This window comes from Spermophilus citellus (assembly GCF_964194105.1).
Source record: "Spermophilus citellus genome assembly, chromosome: 13".
Lineage (NCBI taxonomy): Eukaryota > Metazoa > Chordata > Mammalia > Rodentia > Sciuridae > Spermophilus > Spermophilus citellus.
In genome coordinates, this window is record NC_138193.1 from 2,425,825 (window position 1) to 2,452,618 (window position 26,794).

Here is a 26,794-nt window from a genome sequence, read left to right on the forward strand (position 1 = left end):
GCTAATTTTTGAACAGGTTTTCAAAGCACCATGTTTGAGGCTCCTCTGTAAAAAAACAAGATGACACTGCAGAGCTTTGTAGGAACACGTGCAGATAGACCGAGTTACAGGTAGGTGAGGCACTGTGGTGCTGTTGAACACCCTCTGAAGAGCTCAAGGGGAACAGTAAACAGTCCAGCAGCACAATGCACAGCAGCATTGTTCTGGAACTTTGTCTACTGATCTTACTCACTTTAAATGTGCTCAAGGTACCATCTGTTTGTACAGGGTTTCTATTTCTCTAAATTAAAGTGTTCTTGCCCTGAGCAGTGGAAGGTTAGGTCAGTATTCGTTCTCCTGAAATGCAAGTGTCTACCATCTGGAATAGCTTTGTTGCCCACCTAAGGATTTCAAGAAGGTTAGTATCACTCCATTTTAGTTTGAGCACATGCCATGTGGCATCAGAGGTTGGGGGTTAGCTTAGAGGACAAGTTTGGAAATGAACAAGATACTTTTCTTCCATGCAGGTGGGGGCAGCTCTGGAGCCCTCAACAGATCACACAGGACTAGGGATGAGGCCTCACTCATGGAAGGATGGCATGAGGGTAGGGGGTCATTGGCTCTCATACCTTGAGCAAGTCACGGGACATCTGTCTGCCACTGGCTGTGAAATGGCACAAAGCTGTGACATGGCCTTGTAATTAGACATCGAGCATGACAGCCCTGTGTGGAGCAGGTGTGTGGTGAGCCTCAGAGATGCTGGCACTGCAGATGCTCGCCTTGGTGTTGTCACCAGATCCCCCAGAGCTGTGGCCACCACCAGGTGGCAGGTAGCAGTCACTGTCACATTACCTTCACTGCATTCAGCACACAGAGGACCCCAGCCCACAACACTGGCTGACGCTGGCCTTCTGGGTTCCAGGCCTCAGTTTCTCTGTGCCTGTTGACACTTTGTGGATCACTGTAGGGTGCCTCCAGCTGAGCTTATTCCAGACCATGATCCCTTCCCTTTCCAACTCTGCCCTCCTGTGCCATCTCCTGACCTCAGAGTCCTCGCCCCTGAGCCTCTGTCCCCTCAGTCCACCTTTTCCCTGGCTTCTGCTGCTCCCAGCTATGCTGAGATACAGGCTGGAGCATCTTACTGGCCTTCATCACACTCTGAACATTTGTGCCTGCTCCTCCTAACTGGAGCCCAGCTTTCTGGGAATAAAATAAAACATGGTGGTGCCCATGTTTGGTTCATTAGCAGAGTCTCCAGGGAAGCCGCATGAGAAAATTCTGGCTCATCTTGATGTTGAAGCCTCTCCTACCATTGCCCCTTGTATCCTCTTTCTCCAGGAGCAGGTCCTGAGCCTAGAAGTCCTCCCACCCACCTGTGTGTATACTCCCCACCACCAACCCCCATGGTCTTCACAGTTCAGTGACCTGCCTCCTCCCTGCTCCTAGGAGTCTGCTGACTGCAGCCATTACTTCTCTGTATTTTATGTAGGTGGCTGATAGCTGTTTTCTCCTCAAGAACACAAAGTCCTATGGACCACAGGCCAGGTCCAACCACTGCTAGTTTTTGTGGGACCTAGGAACTGAGAAAGTTTTAATAATTTTTAAGTGGTTGAAAAAATGTTAAAAAGAATAATATCTCATGGCTCTTGGAAATTACATGAAATTGAAATTTCTGTGTCCTTGATGTGGCCTGGGAACACTGCCATGATTTTCCAAAATTATCAGTGTCTGTGGTCACCCTACAGAGGCAGAGTTAAGCAGTTGAGATAGGGATCATGTGTGCTTTTAAAGCCTTAAATATTATTATCCAGCCCTTTATTTTAAAAAAGGGTTTGGACTCTTGCCTTGGTGCAGCTATTCTTAATCATTTGAGGGAGCTGTTTATTCACTCATTCATTCATTTATTCTTTCAGCAAATGTTTAATGAGTATGTATTATGTTCATCTGTCTTGGTGTTCTAGAAAATAGTGCTATATGAAAATTAGAAGATCGTTGCTACTTTGGAGCTTAATATTTTATTGGGGAAAGGGAATTAGCAATAACTTGAGATCACAGATAAATAGATATACAGGTTGAGCATCCCATCTGAAAATGAGAAATCTGAAATGTGCCAAAATCTTGAACTTTTTTGGTACCAACATGACACTTGGTTATGCTGAACCCGCTATTTTTCACTGTATAAATGCTATGTCGTGTTTTTACTGTCAAGTCTGTAAGTGTAAGAAAACGATTGCTCATCAGCAGCCTGTGTATTTAGACTTAGAAATGATGGAGGTGCCACACAACCCTGTCCTCCCTCTGTGGGTGACTGAAATAGTGGCACCTTAGCTTCCTAAGGATTCAGCATGCAGAAGTTTTGTTTCATGCACAAACTTATTAAAATGTTGTGTAAAATTACCTTCAGGTTGTGTTGATAAGGTAGATCTGAAACATAAATGAATCTCATGTATAGATTTGAGTCCCATCCCCAAGATTTCTAATTATTTGCACATTCTCTAAGTATTTGCACATATTCCAAAATCTGTACATTTCCAGTCTCAAACATTTATGCAGCCTGTACAGATGTATACAGAAAGAGCAGGCTTAATGGGGATGGGGTGTGGAGTGGGTGGCCGTGGGGGTGTTCTCACTGATAGAACCCCAGAAGACCTTTTTTGACTAGATAACTTCTGAGTTGAGACCTGGATGAACCGAGAGACAGGCAGAGGAGGCAGTTGAGAGAAGTACAAATTCCCTGAGGCCAGGTGAGGGGAGCAGGCTCAACAAGTGGGAGTAATTACAAGGGCTGAGTAGCTTGAGCCTGGAAGTGGGCAGTAAGTGAGGTGTTGGAGTGGCTGGTTCCCAGATTGCTAGGGATGAGTGTCACCTAGGGCACTTAAAAACTGTATCTGCCAGAGCCCTCTGCAGAGATTGATTCAGTAGGTCTAAGTAAGTACACACTGGGTAGGGCCTGGTAGACCATGTGAAGCTTTGGTTTTTTTGATTGAGTTGGAGATCAGATTCCCACTATTCCATTCCAGTCCCATTCTGAGCCAGCATCAGTCTGGAGAGCCTTTAAATGCTGAGGGGCAGCCTGGATTAGGAACCTTGGCTGTCCCACTTCACACATATCTTGGCTCCTAGCAGGGGCTCATTAAATAAATGTCTGAGTTTTTAAGGACACCTGCATTTATGCCTCTTGACTACCCTCTCTTACTTTCTATTTGAGGGGAATGCCATCTCTCGCTGTTCATCCAGTAACCTGGCAAGTTCCCCTGCTTCCAGCTGGTGGTGGTTGCTCACCCTTTCACTGAAGGACATTCACAGCATCACACCCCCACACCCCTTCCAGATGCGAAGGAGGCAGGGTTTTCCTCCTGGAGTTTCAGGCACTGAGTTTGTTGAATCAGTGGCTGGTGGGTTGTTACAGGGCTGGGGCATTCTGGGAAACCCAGGAGAGACCTCCCTTTCCCTTCAAACCCTGATTCTTATGATCAATTCAGAAAGATTTCATTCATGTCTCAGAGTAAGAAGCATGAGTTTATTGAAGGGATAGAAAAAGAAAGGGGACACTCTCCAGGGAGACAGTGGGTCCTCAGAGAGGAAAGGGACCGTGTGCCTGTCCTGCACTCTGCTTTTATGGGGGATCCCAGAGAAGTTTCCAGACAGTCCTGCCCAAGTCCACCTCTTGACTTTTGACTGAGGAGGATGACATCAGACTGTCATAGCAACTTTGGTCACTTTCTCCATGATGACTGGTTCTCATTGGATTCTAAACCATAAATTCTCACAGATTTTTATGGTTAGGAGGAATTGTCCTTATCTCCCTGAGTTTTAGAATTTGTTGTATGAAAAGGGAGACAAAAGTTCCCCCCTTCAGGGTAACTTGGGTTCCCCTTATCAACATTATTTTGGGCTTGCATTTCTCTTGTAGATAACAGGTAGCTTGCTGAGGAATGTTACATAACCACTTATGCCAGACAAGGCTACAGTAATTGCTCCTTGGAAAAGAATGCATGTGGGAGGGTGAGCATTGCACACCCATTTTATAGAATTATTCTTTTAAGCTCCACCATTTGCATCTGTCTGTCCCCTGTCAGCATGAGCGAGGAAGTTAGGAAAGATCATGAAAAGAAGGCAAAACCTTCACGGACGGAGTCCCTCTGTGGTATGTGCTATCTAAAAATTAGTCAGTTGACTTAAGCGCCCAGCATGCTGGTTTATGGGATGGGTTGTTGTGTGAGAACATGCCTCAGCCAGAACACTGTTTCCTTAAGCCACACTTAGTGTAAAAGTACATAACACTTTCTGGCTTAAAAAATGACCAGAATGCCTAACAAAAAACATCCTGAAACATCTTGCAGCATTTTTTTAAATAGATATATTCTATTTTTTTTTTATGTACTTGTTGATTGATTGTATGTCCTCCTCTGAGAAGTGTCTGTTCAGGTCCTTGGCCCATTTGTTGATTGGGTTATTTGTTATCTTATTGTCTATTTTTTTGAGTTCTTTGTATACTCTGGATATTAGGGCTCTATCTGAAGTGTGAGGAGTAAAAATTTGTTCCCAGGATGTAGGCTCCCTATTTACCTCTCTTATTGTTTCTCTTGCTGAGAAAAAGCTTTTAAGTTTAATTAAGTCCCATTTGTTGATTCTTGTTGTTAACTCTTGTGCTATGGGTGTCCTATTAAGGAATTTGGAGCCCGACCCCACAATCTGTAGATCGGAGCCAACTTTTTCTTCTATCAGACGCAGAGTCTCTGGTTTGATATCAAGCTCCTTGATCCATTTTGAGTTAACTTTTGTGCATGGTGAGAGAAAGGGATTCAGTTTCATTTTGTTGCATATGGATTTCCAGTTTTCCCAACACCATTTGTTGAAGATGCTATCCTTCCTCCATTGCATGCTTTTAGCCCCTTTATCAAATATAAGATAGTTGTAACTTTGTGGATTAGTCTCTGTGTCCTCTATTCTGTACCATTGGTCCACCCGCCTGTTTTGGTACCAGTACCATGCTGTTTTTGTCACTATTGCTCTGTAATATAGTTTGAAATCTGGTATCGCTTTACCGCCTGATTCACACTTCCTGTTTAGAATTGCTTTTGCTATTCTGGGTCTTTTATTTTTCCATATGAATTTCATGATTGCTTTATCTATTTCTACAAGAAATGCCGTTGGGATTTTGATTGGCATTGCATTGAACCTATAGAGAACTTTTGGTAATATCGCCATTTTGATGATGTTAGTTCTGCCTATCCATGAACAGGGTATATTTTTCCATCTTCTAAGATCTTCTTCTACTTCTCTCTTTAGGGTTCTGTAGTTTTCATTGTATAAATCTTTCACCTCTTTTGTTAGGTTGATTCCCAAGTATTTTATTATTTTTGAGGATATTGTGAATGGAGTGTTTTTCCTCATTTCCGTTTCAGAAGATTTGTCGCTGATATACAGAAAAGCCTTTGATTTATGTGTGTTGATTTTATATCCTGCCACTTTGCTGAATTCATTTATTAGTTCTAGTAGTTTCTTTGTAGACCCTTTTGGGTCTTCTAGGTATAGAATCATGTCATCTGCAAATAGTGATAATTTAAGTTCTTCTTTTCCTATTTTTATGCCTTTAATTTCTTTCGTCTGTCTAATTGCTCTGGCCAGTGTTTCGAGAACTATATTGAATAGAAGTGGTGATAGAGGGCATCCCTGTCTTGTTCCAGATTTTAGAGGGAATGCCTTTAACTTTTGTCCATTCAGAATGATGCTAGCCTGAGGCTTAGCATAGATAGCTTTTACAATGTCAAGGTAAGTTCCTGTTATCTCTAGTTTTTCTAATGTTTTGAACATAAAGGGATGCTGTACTTTGTCGAATGCTTTCTCTGCGTCTATCGAGATGATCATATGGTTTTTATCTTTAAGTCTATTGATGTGGTGAATAACATTTATTGATTTCCGTATATTGAACCATCCTTGCATCCCAGGGATGAATCCTACTTGATCATGGTGCACAATTTTTTTGATGTGTTTTTGTATTCGATTCACCAGAATTTTATTGAGGATTTTTGCATCTAGGTTCATTAGAGATATTGGTCTGTAGTTTTCTTTCTTTGAGGTGTCTTTGTCTGGTTTTGGAATCAGGGTGATGTTGGCCTCATAGAATGAATTTGGAAGAGCTCCCTCTTTTTCTATTTCCTGAAATAACTTGAGAATTATTGGTATTAATTCTTCTTTAAAGGTTTTGTAAAACTCCACTGTATACCCATCCGGTCCTGGGCTTTTCTTGGTTGGTAGTCTTTTGATGGCTTCTTCAATTTCATCCATTGATATTGGTCTGTTCAAATTGTGTGTATCCTCCTGACTCAGTCTGGGCAAATCATATGACTTAAGAAATTTATCGATGTCTTCACTATCTTCTATTTTATTGGAATATAGGTTTTCAAAATAATTTCTAATTGTCTTCTCTATTTCTGTAGCATCTGTTGTGATATTGCCTTTTTCATCCCGTATGTTAGTAATGTTAGTAATTTGAGTTCTCTCTCTTCTTCTCTTCGTTAGCATGGACCTTTATTTTATTTATTTACTTATATGTGGTGGTGAGAATGGAACCAGTGCCTCATATGTGCCAGGCAAGTGCTCTACCACTGAGCTACAACTCCATCCCCCATCTTGCAGCCTTTTAAAATGGACAGGTGTTAAATGGAAATGGTCACTGTGTCCAGTCCAGCCTTGTGAAGGTTCTTCAACAGGGCAAGGGAAATGGCTTACCCCAGACCTGGATTCCCAGAGAGGAGTCTGAGCCTTCAGTGGCCTTATTCCAGAACTCTGATTCATCCCCATTCTAAAACAAATGTACCTCTTAAAATTTGAAGCTTTTGTGACTTTGAATTGGTGGTTTATAATTTGTTTTGAGTCTTGAACTCATCAGAGGACTTTTGAAAGCTGTGAACGCATGATTTTGCAACTTTTTCAAAAGTTTTTCTCCCCTTCCTCAAAATTCCTGAAAAATTTTCAGGAATCCATGTAGACCACAGACTTCAAATTGAGAAATCATGTTCTAAAGGGATTTATCTCACAATAGCTGATTAATATTTAAGAAACCCAAGTTAGACTAAGAGAGACTACAAAGGTGTTATGTTAGCATTTTAATTTTGTCCTGTGTTGGAAAAGGATGCTCGTTTCTAATTATACATGTAAAGATAACTCAGGTGTTTGCCCCAATGAAATTGTATGTGATAAGATTTTCTTGAAGCAAATTTTCCTGGACACCACAAAGTTTATATACAAACATAATAAGAACTGTGAAAACCAGTTTCTTTATTTGTATTTTTGTGGCAAGGGCCTTACCACTAACCTTCAGCCCTGGTGTCAAGAATTGTGAAAATTGATGTGCCTTAATTTGCATGTGTAGTATTTTTAAAATTTATATTAAAATTAAAATCAATTATAATATCTAGAAATCTATGCAAGGAAATTTGGATTTAAGCCCTTTATCAATAACAGTCAGTAATTAGCTCTCTCTTTTTTAAAGCCACATGTTGCTTAATGATGGGGACATGTTCTGAGAAGTGTATCATTAGATGGTTTTTGTCTTTGTTTGACCATCATAGCATGTACTTATAGAAAACTGGATGGGGTTACTCAGTCACTCCATGTAACCTTTTGAAGCAGTCAAGAGACTTGGTAAACATGAGATGGATGAGGCTGTTGCCATTGTAAGAAACATACCATAGTAATAAATAAACCAGAAACTTAGTTGTTTGTCACTGTGAAATATTATGTTCTGTACATAATTGTATGTGCTGTACTTAGATGTGTCTGTCAGTGCAGTAGGTGTGTTAACACCAGCATTACCAAAAAAAGGTCAGGAATGCCTAGAGTACAACATTACAATGGCCTTGATGTCACTGGGCGATAGAACCTTTCAGCTCCATTATAATTCTACAGGACCACCATTGGTAGGTGCCATCTGCCATTGACCACGGTGTTGCAGTGCAACCCTTGACTGTACTGACTTTTCATGATGTTGACTCCTGGTATTATGTGTAATGGATTCAGTTCATTTCAGCTTAGTTCAGATATTTATATTTATAGAGTATATTTCTTAGCAATTCTCAGCTGTCCCTCTGAGACACTATAAGGTGGGTCAAAATAACTCAAACAGATTGCAAAGTTCTACAAGCAAGATTAATTTTTTACCATTTTAACTTTTAAAGTCTGTGATGAGCTACTTAAAACCACCAGAGCCAGGCTTTGGAACTACAGGAAACTGCTGTGTCTTCCCTCAGACCAAGTGCACTGTGTCAGGAGGCTTTGTCCTGCCTGTGTGTGCCTCTCTTCTTTTGTCTGTGCTGGGTGCCGAGTTCCTTTCTGCTCTCCAGTGAGAAGCAGGCACAGCTTTTGATCATTTAAAAAGAGGTCCAAAACCCTTGACATGAAAATATTGTAAAAACAAATTGGTTATAACACTCTTGAAAGTACACAATAATAAGCAGAAAATAAATATTTGTAAGAAAAGGAACAAAATTCTGTGACATACACAACTAATTTTAGTGCTTGAATGGCATGTGCCTGGTGTTGCAAATGTGAGTAAGAAAATACCTCATCTTGAAGAGGGACCTCCTGCAAACCACCAGTTAGAGCAAATGGAAAGTGGGCAGTGTGGTGACACGGGGCCATCAGTGTCACTACGCAGGAGATGAGAGTAAGGACGCTTTCCTGAGGATGGAGTGCTCCCATGAGCTTGGCAGCGCTTGGTGGTGGCCGCTTCTGGCCCAGACATCACCTGCAGAAGAGCCAAGAGGGTTGAGAGTGGTGAGTGGCTTAGAGAGGGCAGAGAGTGGGCTGCTGTGAGGTCTGATTGGGGAGGAGCGGAAGAACACCCAGGAAGGAGGGAGTACCTCTAGATGAGAGCTGCAGAAACAGATCTAGTCCGTATTCATTCACCATTTATAAAGGTTGGTAAAGCTGGAGAGTCGGGGCTAAGGAGGACCAGTGGGACAGGAAAGAGGGCTCAGGGAATAGGTGTGTGGGAGGGGAGGCAGCTTTTGATTCTCTGAATGGGACTAAGTGGTGATAGGACTGAGGGTGTCTGAGAAACCTACATTTTAAACTGATTCGAGCAAAGGTTGAAAGAAAAAAAGCTAAATCAACCAGGAACCATAGAATGATTTGAAAAGTCATCCAAAGGTGCTTCCCACCCAGAAGGCACATTAAAGAATGATTTTCCCTTGTACACACAGTGCCGTAGCAGAGCCAGAAAAGGCCTCTCCTAGTCTGCTTGGATAAGGAGCTTGATCCTAAAGCCAGAATGAGCCCATTTACTTGAAATGTACCCATTTATTTAAGAAAAGTCCCTGTGAGTTGACAACAGGCGCCTCCCCTGTGACCTCTGCAGGCTCCGTCAGGTGGTGACAGTGCCTTGTGCCTGAGGTGAGGGCTGACCCAGGTGTTCACAGGGGTCTAGGAGGAGACAGAACAGGGTAACAGGTACATGGGGATTGGCAAAAGAATCTCTCCCCTCCTTTTTTAAAAGCAAGGCAAATTCCTAAATCCAAGAAGAAACAAACAATTTCTCCTGTCAGCATTTAAACTCAGTTTTTTGAGAATTTCTGTTTTTTCAGGGTATTTTGACAGTGCAAGTTAGGCTGTGTTAAAGGGTTGGTCACCAGCCAGTGATGTTGTTGGGAGGTGAATCCTCATTCCTGGGGGGAGGGATGTTTGGTCATTGGGGATATTAGGACCCCACCCCTTTCCTCTCTCCTTTGCTTCCTGTTGGCCATGAGGTGAACAGCTTTGCCAAGTGCTTCCTGCCACGGTGTCCTTCCTTATCACAGGCCCAAAGAAGCAGAGTCCAGCGACCACGGACTGAAACTATGAACCAAAATAAACCTTTTCTCCTCTTACGTTGTTTATCTCAGGCATTTTATTAGAATAATGGGAAACTTACTAACATATTGTATACATATATTTTCATCATATATATTCATGCTGTCATAAGAGCATTAATATGTGTAGAGGCTCAGAAAATGATACCCCAGAGTATAGTGCTTTGGTATGCTATGCTAAGTATTTTGAATACTGGACATTGGAAGGCCTTAGAAGCAGACTTAAAACCAAGATCTCTCTGAGACCCTCCTATCTCTTGCTTCCACAGAACCAAGTCATAGAAACCAGAATTCCTCTTCTCCAGGACAAGCCATAGAAACTAGAGTTTCTAAAGTCAGCCATAGAGTCTAAAAATAGTCCTCTCACCTTCCCAGACTTTTCTGTCTCAGAACTGGCTATTAAGAGATTCTCTGATCTACCTTGTCTAATAGTAGGTCATCAGACCTCCATTTCAGAAGGGGTCCTGCTGCATTCCCAGGAAGAAGGAATCCCACACAGAGGGGCCAAGAAGAATCTGGCCAGACAGGCCTTGCTGGACTCCCTGGCATCATCCCTGTTAGCCACACCCTTTGTCCAGTCACATCTTTACAGAGTTGTTTCTGCTTCCTTCAACTGAAGCATAAAATAGACATTTTCCTTTATGTCTTTGGGTCTCTGTTTTGAAGGCTTTCGTGTCTTATAAAACTGTGGTTAAATACGCGTGCTTTGCTTTTCTCTGTGAACCTGTTGTAAGAGTGCTGACTGAGACCCTGTGATGGGGAGGAAAGGGACCAGCCCCTTCCCCTGCACAGGTTGCCATATCGTCGAATGTGCTTGCCCTTTCAGGTTGCCTTGAATGACTCTACTGCCATTTGTATGGGAGGTTCCACTTGTGGGACTTTGGGATGTATTCCTTTTTTTGTGTGGGTAAGTTTATATTTTTGTGAAGATGACTTTCCTGCTTCTATACTTATTTCCTGAAAATAGTACATCATCCAAAAAAATACTTTTTTAATGAATAATAAATCTAGTATAGCTTTTTAATTTTCTCCCAGTTCTTCTTTACCACTTGTTTAGTTATTTATTGCTATCTTTTCTAGTAATAGTTCCTCCTCTAAAAAAGATGTGCTTTTATGGAATCAATTACATTCCCCTCTTGACAATGGGAATTTCTTATTGGGGATGACTTTGAACACTGAATTCTATTCAGTAAACATTTACTAACCCATACTAAGTGCCAGAGATGGTAATGTGACAGTGCCTAGGGTTATTAGATACTAGTCTCAAGGCCTTCCCAAATACAAAAACTTCCCATCCCTATGGCATCTGTATTTGCTGTCTATTCAGCTCCTGCACCTGGAATCATCTAAGAATACCAGATACGTTGTAGGCATGCAGTATATGGTCAGAGACCAAATTGGAATGCATATAAAGTATTAAGACAGGGCTGGGATTGTGGCTCAGCGGTAGAGTGCTCGCCTTGCATGGGCGGGACCCGGGTTCGATCCTCAGCACCACATAAAAATAAAGGCATTGTGTTGTGTCCATCTACACCTAGAAAATAAATATTTTTTTTAAAGTATTAAGACAGACCATGTATGTATTCATGGCAAAAAGTGTCTATGAAATAATGTTCTGCTCACTAATTTAAGGTGATTTCTTATGGTCTAGTATGGTTCAGTATCCCTTATTTCAAATAATTAGGACCAGCACTGTTTCATATTTGGGATTTTGAGGGATGTTATTTTGGATATTTGCATATACATAATGGAATGGGACCCAACTCCAAACATGAAATTCATGGTTCCCTAGACATGTAACCTGAAGGTAATTTTATGTAGTATCTAATGATTTTGTGGATAAAACAATATTTCATGGTAATGGAATTTCCCACTTGTATCATATCAGGATAATTTGGGGACATTTCAGATTTTGTATTTTCAGATTCAGAATGCTCCTTCGCATTTTATTTATTTTTTAAATTTTATTTATTTATTTAGTTAGTTAGTTCTAGATGGACACAATATCTTTTTTTTTTTTTTTTTTTTTTTAAGTTGTAGTTGGCACAGCACCTTTATTTCACTTATTTTTGTATGTGGTGCTGAGGATCAAACCCAGGGCCTCTCACATGTGAGGCAGGCAGGCAAGGCAGGCACTCTACCTCCGAGCTACAGCTCCAACTCCCCTATTGTGTTTTAAAATCATCCAAGGTCCGGTTTCACTGTTGGGTCTGAAGACATGGGGTGTCTGTAGCCAATGGCAGAGACCTGCAGAGAAGTCATTGAATGAGGTGGATTAAGTGCTGAGAAATGTTGGCCACCTAGTGGTGGTCAGCCTCAACTGCAGGCCATTATTTAGCTTCTGTGGTTTGTTTTCCTTAATGTTTAAAGGGAGAGTTTGGATTGAACGCTGGGTTCTCGTTGAGGCATACAGTTCTTTAATTTTTGTGACTGACTCTTCCAGAAATGCTATGTTGAGGACATACTGTCATTCAAAACACATGCACCTTTGAACTCTAAATGCCAAAACTGTGAACCTGGGAGCAGGGATAAATAGGATCGTTTTTTTCTATTTTGCAGGACTTAATTTTTCTGAAAACAAAGTGTACATTTATTGTCTGCATGAGCTGTAGTCCAGATTCTCAGTGGTTAAAAATCAAAATTTTGGGGCTTGGGTTGTGGCTCAGTGGTAGAGTGCTTGCCTAGCACATGTAAAAAAAAATAAATTAAATTAAAATTTTGTTAGTTGGAATAGCAGAATGTTGCAAACTTAAATATTGACTTTTTTTTCTCTCTCCCTCTCTCACAGCTGTTTGGGGCAACTTTGTTAATATGAGGTAATTGTTTTTAATTACTTGGGTATTGTGGTTGGGTTTTATAGACACGTTTTAGTAGTTACCTACATCCTATTGTTTTCATGGGTTAGTCGAATAATTTTAGTATTTTGCTAATTACACATTTGGGCTGTTTCTTTTCTGCTGTGGATATTTTCAAGGAACACAACTGATTTGAATGTTACCCAGGGAAATTCCATGTAAACAATGGTCAACTCCTCTCTTCACCTCTTCACTACCCCTTCTTCTGTAGGTGATATAGGTGTGACCCTAACTTTTGCACTACTGAAGTATAAACTGTATTTCTGGGTGGCAAGAGCATGGCACAGGGGCAAAGCCTTTGAGAAAGGATTTGTTCCAGGGAAATGATAGTCTTTTGGTCCCAGAGCAAACTACAACTTGTGTAACCCTTATCCAAAATACTAGGGACCAGAATATTTGGATTTTGAATTTTTTTCTTTGGAATACACACACACACACACACACACACACAGAGAGAGAGAGAGAGATTCACACACATATATGTACACAATAGAATAGGATGAAGGCGATGGAAAACTATTCTTTAATTTTAAACCTGATCTTAGTTGTTATTTTTGTGTGTGTGACCTATCACATGAAGTTAGGTGTAGAATTTCCCATTTGTGTTATGTTATCTTGTCAGCTCTCAAATAATTTTAGATTTTGGAGTATTTTGGATTTTATGCTTTTAAATCTTCAGATTAGGGATGTTTAGCTCACACTAGATGTGGATGCTGAGACCACCTGTCAATCCCAGGGTTAGGCTTGAGGAACCCTCTGACTTGAGTATGCATTATTTGTGCCAGTTAACAGGGCAGGAGGGACACTTGCAAAATCCTTATGTTAATTATCTCTACAAAATTAAAAAGTAGCCCTTTTTAAAAAGTCAGCAAAAAAGTAATGAGTATTCACTGTGAAGCAAATTTGGCACCATTAATACAGATTTCCATTTAAAGAAAAGTTGCTTCACTTTGTTATTGCATGGTGTTAAGAAATGTAAGAATGACACGTTTGTGTTGGTGAAGCTGGCACGAGAAGCTCAGTCCTGCTGCACAAGGGTACAGGGTAGAAGGTTACTGGGCCCCCAGCAGGCTTTCCATGTGGAGTTGGTTTTGCAAGGTGGGTGGGGCCATGTTGGTCTGATTCCTACTGCTGGGTTGTGTGTTTCCTGACAAAGGCTGCTGTGTGTGGCTAGGTGGGGTGCTCAGATCCCATTTAAAGGAGCTTTGTTTTTACTTGGAGAAACTCCATTTTGTGTTAATTCCCTGAGAAAGCCCTGCAGAGAAGCATATACTTTTATATAAGACATGGCTTCCTGCTTCTAATTTAAAATCCCATGTTGTAATGCAGAGATGAAATTAGTTTGGTTTGATACAAACAACCAGTTGGGTAAAACTGAGAATGTTTGCATATGCACTTAAGATTTCCTCCTCCTGGTGTCCTACTTTCCCCTGGCACGCCCCCTGTCGGAGGGAGTCGGCACAGATCACTGTGTCAGGGAGGATACAGCTGCAGCCTTGGGTTTGTTGTGGCAATTTGTGCAGAAACAAATCTTGAAGTCACAAGTTCTTTCAACTGATTTCAGTGTTATAACTTTCTGCTCAACAGGTCTATACAGGAAAATGGCGAATTAAAAATTGAAAGCAAGATTGAAGAGGTTGGTTTCTTTTCCATATTTTCTTTTGTCTTAACTATATATTTGTCAGTTTCACTTCCTTTGCTTATTCTGAGCTCTTTATTTTGGCAGCTTTATGTCATTCAGTGATTTTGAAATTATCTCTCAAACAGTCATTCACTTCTTTAAGATACAATGTCTCTGTCACCATTTGCCCATTTTTATAAAGGTCTGGCATATTAAAACAAATTTTGCCCTGAAGGAAAAATATATTTAAGACTTTTATGTGACTTCAGATGACCCTTTCTTAGAGGAAGGGAAGTGATAACCTGTGAGAGGTGGAGGCAAATGCCAATACCCAGTCCCTGAGCAGATGCTCAGAGGAAAGCTACCCCAAACCACATGCAAGGACTTGAGAAATAAAAACAGCATCCATATGCACACACCCACCTAGCTGAAGGCAAGCACCTCTACTTGATCATATACTTTCTAGTTTAAGACAATTGCCTATAGCAGATAAGTAAATAGAGATACAGCTAGACTATTACAGCATGGGCTGTGGAAGGGGCTAGAGAGTTATCCACTTTGGATTTGAAGCCAAATGCCAATGTCCCAGGGAAGGCCTTGGAATGCTCTCTTTTCGCCTGAGCTCCTGGTGGATGGTGACACACACGAATGTGGTTTGACTCGCAGTCTGCGATTTATTTGCAAGAGCTGATAACACAAATATAATCACAAAAACAAAATGTTAGGATTGTGGGGGCCACACTTTGGGGATTCTTTGGTTCCTGAAAAGATGGAAAGTGTTGATCTGCTCGTTTTTATGAACCTGAAACACCTTTCACATTCTTCCTAGTAAGGTGGGTGAGTAAAGAGGTCGATTTGCTCAGATGAAGACCTATGGAGTTAGTGCCAACATAGAGTTTATCTGCTTGATTCTAGCATTGTGGCTCGAGTGGTTTATTTTAATTTCAAACTGGAAGTGAATTTGTAGATGGAATTAAAATCTATTTTGCACTATTTCATGCTTGTATGAATCATCAGAATGGAGTGAGAATAGTGGAAGACTGCTTTTGTTTTAAATCTGATTTTGGTTGATTTTTCTAGATTGTTGAACCACTCAGAGAGAAAATCAGAGATTTGGAGAAAAGGTAAGAGCACTTTTTGTTTTGACTTGAGGAAAATGCTTGTATCTTAGTTACATGACAGGAAAGGTCAATATCAAATACAAGTTTTTCTCAGTTGAACTTATATATGAAACTTTTATAATAAGAAAGATGTTAGGCATCCTCAAGAGAAATCCGTTTCCATAAGAACATAAGTTTTTACTTTAAAATCTAAATGCAGGCCTAGGCATACAGCTTATTTGGTAGAGTGCTTGCCTTGCATTACAATGCCCTGGGTTTGATCCCCAGCACCACATACACACAAAAAAATTAAATGCAGTTTTTAAACTATTTTTCCACCTTTTGTCTTTAAGGACCTTTTCTAATGAAAGCACTAGATACTCTCCATTAAGAAAGATTTATATCTATTTAATTCATTTTAAATTTATTTTTCCAGAGGTCTTGCTGAAGTGCAACCACAAATGCTAAGCTAAAAATCCTAAAATCACTTTGCTTTGCATAAACTACAGCAACTTAACTAAATTACAACATAAAGCTTTTTTGGTTTTGCTTCCATTTGAGTGTGATATTCCAGCAGTCAACACATGAGAAGAAGAAAGGATCTGGGTGTGCTGAAGTCCTTGCTCTAACCCTGTGAATTCCTGGATTCTGTAGATTTATGACAAGTTGAAGCCAAATAAGCTTTCACCTCCTTTGTATTTCTGCAAGGTGGTCAGATGGCTTCTGACATGTGTTCATTAGTCCAACAGTTCCAACCCAAGAGAGCTACCTTGAGAGTGTAAATCAAAGCACACCCGGTGATCACACTTAAGAAACTGGACACAGAGTCAGTTATTTGTCAGGTTTAGTCATGTATCTGCTTTTGCCACCAGAGTACATCAGGAGATTTGCAGAATTTAGTCCAGGTGAAGTGGCTGGGAGAGAAAGCTTGAATAGTATGGCAAAGATTTCATTTGAATTAGATTTTGGCAAAATATCCTTCTCCTCCCTTAATCTTCGGGCTTTCCCTCTTGAATGTGTGAAGCTGTTGTGCCTGTGTCCTCTATCACTTGCATTTCCAGTTGATGAAGTCCTAAGCACTGGTGCTTTTTCCTTGGGTGTACATATGTGAAGGCATTATGTGATAGTTGAGAAATTTTAAAAAGAAAATGGAAAATTAATTAAAGTTATGCAATTTTTTTCTTTCCTTGGGATGAGTTGGTGATTCATGTCAGCATCCTATGCCAAGCTCAGAACAAAAAGGAAGAAGTGAAGAGTGGTTTTTCTTTGGTTTCCATTAAGTGATCAAAGAGAAGTAGGGATCAAGAATTTTCATCAAATGTGTTCATTCATTTTCGTTATTTTCTTCTTATCCTCTTATCCTGAGCAGTCAGGCAAACTATTTTCAACTCTTACCGAGGTAGAGGTGTTTTTTAACAAATTCCCTTAGGAATGTAAAGCAGAATGAATGAATCAGAAGCAGAATGAAGTATGAAACAAATAATTCATCTTTTCTTAGTCCCCAATTAATTATTTATTATTTGGGCTTTAAATTTTCCTTTCCAAAATTTTGTGCTGAAATTCTGTTGCATGTATCAATTTCATTGGATGGGAGCCAGAAATTCTGCCCTCAATAAATCTGCATAATTTCAAAGTATTTTCTTTTTTCAGTACTGGGGATTGAATCCAGGCATGCTGAACCACTGAGCTACATCCGCAGCCCTTTTTATTTATTTATTTTTAATTTTGAGACAAATTCGCACTAAGTTGTTTAGGGTCTCACTAAGTTGCTGAGGCTGGCCTCAAACTTTTGATCCTCCTTCCTCAGCCTTCTAAGATGCTGGGATTACAGGTACACACCACCATGCCTGGCTACTTTGAGAGATTTTAATTGAAGATTTTTTTTTAAATAAAATGTAAGAAATATTGCACTAAATTTTTTTTTTGGTTCAAGAAAAAGTCTGTCTACTGGTCTTTTTCTTGAGACAAAAACATTCATTTATTTTTGAGGAAAATAAGCTATTGATAGCTTACAGATAATATCTCTTAAAATCTGAGAATCCATGATTTCTTTTGATATTTTTGTGATGCTTTTTGTGCCTTTGAACCAGAAAAAGAAGTATAAGTCCAAACTCAATCTTAAGGATTTGCCAGTAACGTATTCTTGTCACACTGGGAGAACTGTCTCTAATTAGGGACGGAGAGTAAACATTTGCCTCTTGGATCTGCTTTTTGGTTTCTCATCTAAAACTATTTTGTTTTTCAAGTTCGTGAACAAGTCAAATGATAAAAAAGAAAAAGCCCGAGTTTTGTTTCAGTTGAAAAGCCAAGTGCAGATGTGATTGAAAAGGTTTGTGCTTATTAATGGATTTCTGTCTAGTTTTATTTTTCCTGACTGCAATAAGAATCAAACAGCCACCTCGATACTGGCAATACATGAATGTTTCTGGAGCCAGGCACTGAGGTGCACTCCTGTAATCCCAGCGACTTAGGAGGCTGAGGCAGGAGGATCACAGTTTGACATTACCCTCAGTAACTTAGCAAGGCCCTATCTCAAAATAAAAATTAAAAAGAGCTGTGATATGGTAAGAGCACTCCTGGGTTCAATCCCTAGTACCAAAAAGAATATGTACACTCAGAAAAATGAGAAATTATACCCATTTGATTCAAATGTATGCTATGTCAAGATCATTGTATTGTCATGTCCAACTAATAAAAAAAATGAAAAAAAAAGAAAAGAAAAAGAATATATCTAGAAATGTTTTCTTGAAACGCTTGTCACTTTGAGCAGAGTGGCCTCTAAGAAGTAAGGATATTTTTCAAGGTTGAGGGTTATATTTATAGAGAGAGATAGGAGGACAGTGCCATTGCAGAAGCCTGAGTAAGTGGATTATATATGTTCCTTATCGAATTCCCACTTAATGCTTTGATTATACATTTGTCCCTTGGAGTCCATAGGGGATTAGTTCCAGGGCCTCCCTGTAGATATTAAAAATCACAGATGCCTTATATAAAATGGTGCAGTATTCGCATAGAACTTACAAAATGCCCTCGTTTATACTTTAAATCCTCTCTAAATAACTTATAATGCCTATTTAGTGCCAGTGGCATGTAAATAGTTGTTACACTGTATTGTTTAAGGACTAATGACAAAAAAATAAGCCTATACATGTTCAGTAGATACACTTGTAAAATATTTTTTGATCCATAATTGAATTCATGAATGCTAAACCTGCAGATATGCCTGCACATCTCTGTCTCTTTAAATGTTCTTTGAATAGGTAGCTAGTAATGTTAACTGAAATTCCAAGCAGGAGTACTTCTTGCAGGCTGTCCAGTAAGCAGTAAGATCTGAAAATAACATAAAGCACTTATGATCTGAAATGGCCTAAAACCGTTATGAAAGGATTAATTTGGGCAGGTGTAAGAGAAGACCCATCATTTGCTTCATACTTCTGCCTCTTCTTGCTGGCTGGTCTCCCACACTCAAGGATGCAGACCTTGTATGGTTAGGGACCGACCTGTTCCCATATTTACTGCCGTATCCCCATGCCTAGCATGGAACCAGTGTTCCACTAAGGTTCTAAATTAAAAGATGAGCCAATACACTGGGTGAGATTTCTACCCGCTGCCCCAATTCAGGCTTTGCCCCGATTCAGGCACTGCCCCTCTGCTGCCCACTGTCCAGCACTGAGTGCAGCAGATGCTGGGGAGTGCTGAGCTACTGGCTGAGAGAGTGGCCCAGCCATGGGCACCCAGCAGCTGCACCCTGATCATCTTGCCTACAAGAAGGCAAACGTACAGGGGAGGACCCTGACGGCTCTCCCATCCTGTCACTGCTTCTTGTGTGTGATTTCTCCAAGGAAGAAACGAGGGTATAAAAAGGTTTTTAAGAGTTGAATGACTTGGTACTGTGTTCAAGCTCTGGAACACAGTTGCTGCATACTGAAGAAAACCAAAGCAGGAGACCCAAACTATTTTTTGTTTATTAAATTACAGGTTTCAGCACACAGTGTTGGAAATATATTTTAGTCCATCCTACATACACTAACTGACTGCATGGTGGATAACTGTGCTTCTCCCTCAGATTTTTGAAAAATGAACATAAAAGTTGTATATATTTATGGGGTACTATGTAATGGTACATGTGTGTATTGTGCAGTGTTCATATCTGCTTCACTTTTATTTAAGTACATTTCCTATAAGAAAACACATTTTCTTCCTGGTATAAGTATTATACTGTTTCATTTTAAGCTTTCAAATAGGGGCTGTAGTTGTCCTTCCATTCCTCAGGTTCTGCATCAGATTCCACCAACCAACCATGAACCAAAATATTTCAAGGGAACCGGGTGTGATGGCACACACCTATAATCACAGCAACTTGGGATCCTGAGGCAGGAGGATTACAAATTCAAAGCCAACATCAACAATTTAGAGAGGCCCTAGAAACTTAAAATAAAAAAGGGCTGGAGATGTGCTCAATGGTTAAAAAAAAAAAACACCACACACCCTTAGGTTCAATCTCCAGTACCCAAAAAAAAGAAACCAATATATATGGATGTGGGTGGGTGGATGGGTATGTGAGTGAGGGGGAGGAGAGAGAGAGAGAGAGAGAGAGAGAGAGAGAGAAATGTGCCCATACTGTGTACCTGAACGGACTCTTCTTTTTGTTATTTCCTAAACAATGAAATGAAATGACTGTTTGCATAGCATTCACATTGTATAAGGCATTGTAAGTAACCTAGAGATGAATTAAGAATATGGGAGGATGTACACAAGTAAAATGCAAAGGTTTTACCACTTTATTTTAGAGGCTTGAGCATCCTCAGTCCCGAGGAGAGGTTCTCTCTGCAGCCTTCTGCCACTGGCTCTCACTGAGTGGAATTCTCTGTCCTTCTGCTTCATTTGCCGGGGCGCAGCTCCACCTCATTCTGCTCAGGCTCTTACTCTAAAGTCATGGGGAGGTAGAGAATGAACCTCTGAGCTGGAGGATAGCTCCTGGTGGATTTCTTGCCTAGCAGGTTCTGGCCCAGGTTCTGTCCCCATCACCAGGTGGTGGGGGAGGTAAACTGTCACAGCAGGTAAATACCCAGGCCTGAGGCGGAGCACATTATGGATTCCAGCAGTCTGAGAGCTACGGCCAGGCACAATGCTGCTGCGGGAAAGAGTGCTTTTCCTTGATGCCATGCCACTAAGTGTGGGATGCCAGGGTGCTGTTGCTTAGTGAAGATGAGGGAGAGTGCAGCTGGTATGAGGGGTGCCCTGGACCACCAGAGGTTTACGTTGCTAGCCCCACATGAGAAACAGAGGAAGGAGATGGAATGACTCAAAGTTTTATTTGACAGTCATCTGTCTAGCTCCCTCAAGTCCTGCAGTGTGGTCCCAGACCTAAGGCAGAAGGACCCTGTCCCCAAGAAGTGTTGATGACAGAAAGGGGCTGCAAGAAGTTAAGACTGCTTGTAACGGAAGCCAGTTTTGTTAATATCTCCTGTTTTCAGCTTGTTTGGCAACCTCCTGCCTGGGGCCTGACCTCATGCAGCAGCCACCCTCCATCTAGATTCCGACGGACTTCCCCCAGATGCCTCTTGCTCCCACATTTTGTGTGTTTACAGGTCTGGTAGAGGTAGGGCTGCCTCTTCTTTCATGGCTACTTGCAGCTTCTTAGTTTTCACCTCCCAGGGATAGAAACTTATGTTGTGTCTTTAGCTCGATTCTAAACTAGACCAGGTGAGATATTTCTTTAACTGAAGCTGGCTAGGGCCTCAGGCTCTCCTAATGGTGGTGAAGAGAGTTGGAGCAAATTGCAAGAACTTGAGAATCTGGTGTTTGTTCTGATTGTCAATGGAGAAAATGCGGGAGATATTTGACTTTTCTTTTTTAATCTCTTCATATTATACAGCTTTACCCAGAAATACCCACCAGTAAAGTTCTTATCAGAAAAGGATCGAAAAAGAATTTTGGTAAGTTTGCACATCTGATTAATATTTGTAATATTAAGACGCTTTTTTTTAATGGAGAGATAATTCATATGCCACAAAATCCAACCTTCTCAAGTACCAGTTCAGTGGTTTGTAGATTGTATAGCTGCAACAGCACCACATAAAATTCCACAGTATGTTCATCACTCCAAAAAGAAACTCTGTACCCGTGAGCACTTACTTTTTCTCACCTCTCCCCCAGCTCCTGGTGACTAAAACTACTTAGTCTCTGTGGATTTTCCTTTTATAAACATTTCATACAAATGAAGTGATAACATATGTGGTCTTTTGTGACTAGTTTCTTTCACTGATAATAATGGTTCTCAGGCTCATCCATACTGTTTTATGAAGCAGTACTTAGTTCCTTTTTATGGCTGAAGAATATTCCATTTTGTGGATGGACCTCATTTGTTTATCCATTTCTCAATTGTTGGACATTGAGAGTTGTTTCTGCTTGAAGGGTGTTATGAACAATGCTACAACAAAACATCTGTGTGTGTAGGTTTTCAGTTTTAGGGTATACTTAAGAGTAGAACTACTGAATCACGTAATCCTATGTTTAGCTTTTTGAGGAAGTGTGAAACTTCTGGACATTTTCAACTTTTTCTGGTTCAAAGACCACTTTGGTAAATACAGTGATGGCTTCCTTGGCTAATAGTCTTCTTGTTAAACATCAAAACAGGGCTGGGGCTATAGCTCAGTGGTAGAACACCTGCCTCGCATGTGTGAGGCATGGGCTTAATCCTCAGCACCACATAAAAATAAATAAATAAATAAACAAACATCGATACAAATTTCACCAGTAAAGAAGCCCTATTTTACTATCCTATAGAAAACTGAAGACATTATGCCTTTACACTTTTTTAACTAACAGCTTTATTAAGATATAATTTGCTTTTTAAAGTGTACAGTTCCATGATTTTTCATATAATCCCAGAGTTGTGCAACCTTCATGTATCCAACTTAGAACCCCCAGAAACCCTGAAGCCAGCTCTACGGTCACTTGTTCTCCCCCCAGGTCCTACCACGCCTCAAGCCCTAGGCAGCTATCAGTTTACTTTCTGTCCTATAGATTTACCAATTCTGGATTTATTATAGATGAAATAATGTCATATTTATCCTTTTGTGACTGGTATCTCTCACTTAGCATAATGTTTTCATGCTTTATTCATATTGTAGCTTGTCTCAGTATTTTATGTGAATAAAACATGTTATTTATACGTACATATTATAAGTCAAATGATGATTCTATGTTTAACCTTTTGAGAAACTGCCAGACTGTCAAAACAGCTGCACCATTTCACATTTCCACCAGCAATGTGTGATATTCTGGTTTTTCCACATTGTTGTCTGGTTTTCTTGATTGTAGGTGTGAAGTGATTTCTGTTTGTGGTTTGGATTTGCATTGGGGGGCGGGGGCATGTACTGGAGATTGAACTCAGGGACATTTAACCACTGAGCCAGATCCCCAGCCCTATTTTATATATATATATTTTTTAGAGACAGGGTCTCACTGAGTTGTTTAGCTTCTGGCCAGTGCTGAGCCTGGCTTTGAATTCTTGATCCTCCTGCCTCAGCCTCCTGAGCCACTGGGATTACAGATGTGCGACACTGCGCCCGGCTGATGCTGGCTTCTTATCATGTGCTCATTGGCCATTTCTTATCTTTGGAGAAATTTATTTTCAGATACTTTTATTTTTTATTTTTTTTTATTTTTTAGGTGTAGATAGACACAACACAATGCCTTTATTTTTATGTGGTGCTGAGGATTGAACCCAGGTCCCACCCGTGCTAGGCGAGCTCTCTATCGCTGAGCCACAATCCCAGCCCCTTTCAGATACTTTTATATTGGATTATTTTCCTTTCTATTATTGACTTATAAGAGTGCATTAGATAATCCAGATGTAGATTTTTTATCAGGTATTTAATACACAAATTTTCTCCCACTCCATGAACTGTCTTCACTTTCTTGATAGTGTTGTTTAAAGCACCAAAGTTTTTAATGCTTGTACTTTGGTGTTATATTTAAGTCATTGCTTACCCTAAAGTCATAAAACTTTACTATGTCTTCTACTAAAAGTTTTATAGATTTAGTTCTTAAATTTAGGTTTATATCCTGTTTTGAGTTAATTTCTGAATATGGAGTTACATGAGGTTCCTTCATTCTTTTGCATCTGGCTGCCCAGTTGCCTAACATAGTATGTTGAAAAGATTCATAACTGCCCATCAGATTATCCTGGCACCCTTGTTGAAAACAGTTGATCATAAATGTAAGTATTTCTTTCTAGAGGTTCATCTCCATAGATTTCCTTGGCTGTCCTTTGCCAGTATCACATCGTCTTGATTACCATAGGTTTACAGTAAGTTTTGAAGTCAGGAAGTGTGATTCCTTTAACTTCATTCTTTTTCCAAGATAGTTTTGGCTATTTTGGATCTGTATTAGTCATATTTTCATAGCTATGACCAAAATGCCTGACAAGAACAACTTAGAGGAGGAAGACTATATTTTGGCTCACGGTTTCAGAGATTCAGTCCATCATCAGCCAGTTCCATTGCTCTGGGCCCATGGTGAGGCAGAGCATCATGGCAGAAGGGTGAGGTGGAGGAGCACTGTTCCATTCACGAGGCCAGGAAGGAGAAAAAGAAAAAGGAAGGGTCTGTAGGAGATGAACCCTTCCATGGTGTGCCCCCAGGGACCCACCTGCCCCAGCTACAGACCACCTGCCTACAATTTCCACCCAGTTAATCCATTCAAACTCGGAGGCACTAATTAGGTTACAGCTCCCACAATCCAGTCATTTTACCTCAACATTTTTGCATTCACACAGGAGCTTTTGGGGAATATCTTATATCCAAACCATAATGGGATTCCTTGCAATTCCTTATGATTTTAGGATTGGCTTGTCAATTCCTCTAGACAAGTCATCCGAGAATTTTTTTAAAAACCACTGAACCTACAGATCATTATGGACAATATGGCCATCTTAATAGTAAGCTTTGTAATTCTTTTTTTTTTAATATTTATTTTTGTAGTTAGACACCATACCTTTATTTCACTTATTTATTTGTATGTGGTGCTGAGAATCAAACCCAGGGTCCCGCACGTGCGAGGTGAGTGCTCTACCACTTAGCCACAACCCCAGCCCCGTAAGCTTTGTAAGTCTTTCCATTGTTTTAGGTCTCCTTTCTTTCAACATTTTATTATTTTTTAAATTTTCGAGTACAAGTTCTATACTCCTTTTGTTAAATTTAAAGTGTTTAATTGTTTTTGTTGCTATTTTAGATGGAATTGTTTTATTAGCTTTATTGTAAGTGGAAAGTATATTGAGACCAGTTGATTATTTTGCTGTATCCTGCAATCTTGTTGAATTCATTGGTTGGCTTTAGTAATTTTAATTGGATTTCTCCATGTTTTCTAAATGCAAGATAATGTCACCTGCAATTATAAGTAGATTTATCACTGGAGAATGTTCCAAAGAGAAGGACTTCAGAATTAGTAGGGTTCTTGACAAATGTCACAGAAAAGACTTAAGGATACACCAGGTAGAAGCACAAGCAGAGAATTATTTAAGAAAACAAGGATTACACCCTGGGAGGGCAAGAGAGAGGGTGCAGACTATCTGGCATTGCATTGGTCTGAGGTTTTAATATTCATAGAGGGATGGTGGCCAGAGGCTAAACTAGAGGTGAAATTGGTTACATAGCTTCGCCTCAGTTGCCTCAGTTGTGCTGTTCTGTGGAAGGGAGAGGGCTGGTTTGCTCGTGCTTTGCATGTTTTCATCAGTGTTTCTTATATGCTGACAGGTGCTTCTTTATTCCAGTGGGATTTATGGGTCTCTTTGAGACTTGGTTTTAATCCCCAAATTTCTGCCTCAGTTTAACTTCTGCCTTTTCAATATGAATATCTTTTATTTCATTTCCTTGCCTAATTGCTTTGCCCAGAACTTCCAGTACAATGTTGACTGTATGTGGAAACAACAGATGTTCTTGCCTTGTTTCTGATCCTGAAGGGTGGGAAACCTTTCAGTCTTTCACAGTTAAATATCATGTTAGGTGTGGCTTTTTTGTGGATGCCCTTTGTCAAGTTGAGGAAGTTACCTCCTAATTTGCTCAGTTTACAACCAATATTGCATATGTGAAATAAATCTCAATTGGTTATGGTGAATCTATATTCAAAAGGAATATTGGTCTGTGACTTCTTTTTTTTTAATAAAGTAATACTGGTCTCATAAGATAGATTGGGAAGTATTCCCCTCATGCTTTTATTGATTGATTGATTGATTGATTGATGCGTGTGTGAAGACTTGGTTTTGATTGTTCTTTACTTGTGTACTGAAATTAACCAAAGAAGCCCTCTGGGCTTGGACTTTCTTAGTAATTTTTTGTGGGTTTTTTTTCTTTCAGTTATTAATTCAGTCTTAGATTTTCTGTATCTTAAATCAGCCCTTATAACCTTGTATATTTCTAGGAGTTTCTCCATTTTACTTAAGTTGTCTAATTTGTTGGCAAATAGTTGGTCACACTATTGCTTCGCTATAATTTATTTCTGAGTTCGGTAATATTTTCCCTTTTCACTTCTGATTTAAATAGTTTGAATATTTTCTCTTTATTCCTTAGTCTAGTTAAAAATTTGCCAATATTGTTTTTTGTTTTTTTTTTGTTGTTGTTGTTGTTGTTTTTTAAGGAATTATCTATTGGTTTTCTTGGGTTTTCCTAGTCTGTTTTTATGAATTTATGTTCAAATTTTTCTTTCTTCTGTTGAAGGGTTAGTTTGCTTTTCTTTTTCCAGTATCTTAAGATAGACGTTTAGATTATTGATTTAAGATCCTTCTTTATTCAGTATAGGCACATGCAGCTATAAATCTGACTTTAAACACCACTGTAGCTGCATGCCATAAGTTTGGGTATATTCTTCTTCATTGTCATTCATCTCAAAAGTATTTTCCAATTTTTCTTGTGATTTCTTCTTTGATCCCTTCTATTCAGGAGTGTGTTATTTAATTTCTACAAACTTGTGACTATCTCAGCTTTCTGTGTTTTAGTCAACTTTATGTTGCTGTGACCAAAAAAGCCTGACCAGAACGAAATAGAGGAGGAAAAGTTTATTTTGACCCACTGTTTCAGAGATTCAGTTTATTTTGACCCACTGTTTCAGAGATTCAGTTTATTTTGACCCACTGTTTCAGAGATTCAGTTAATGGTTGGCCAACTCCAGAGCTGTGGAGGATATGCGATGTAGGACATCTGTGATGTAGGATATCATGGCGGAAGGGTGTGATGGAAGAAAGCAGTGCAGAACATAGCAACCAGGAGGTAGAGATCTCTGCTCACCAGGGACGAAATATAAACCCCTAATGCACAACCCCAGTGACTTACTTCCTCCAGCCACACTCTATCTGCCCTACCATTACCACCCAGTTAATCCATC

At 39.9% G+C, this 26,794-nt stretch overlaps 1 protein-coding gene across 1 annotated transcript in view; it reads left to right on the top strand.

Moving 5' to 3' along the window:
- The window catches only part of UXS1 (UDP-glucuronate decarboxylase 1), a 100,555-nt gene that overhangs the window by 17,120 nt on the left and 56,641 nt on the right, over nucleotides 1-26,794 (top strand). Inside the window, exons 2-5 of the mRNA XM_081265176.1 lie at nucleotides 12,622-12,649; nucleotides 14,276-14,324; nucleotides 15,390-15,433; nucleotides 21,288-21,348. Coding sequence (XP_081121302.1) covers nucleotides 12,622-12,649; nucleotides 14,276-14,324; nucleotides 15,390-15,433; nucleotides 21,288-21,348 — 182 coding nt within the window. The remainder of the gene's footprint in view (nucleotides 1-12,621; nucleotides 12,650-14,275; nucleotides 14,325-15,389; nucleotides 15,434-21,287; nucleotides 21,349-26,794) is intronic.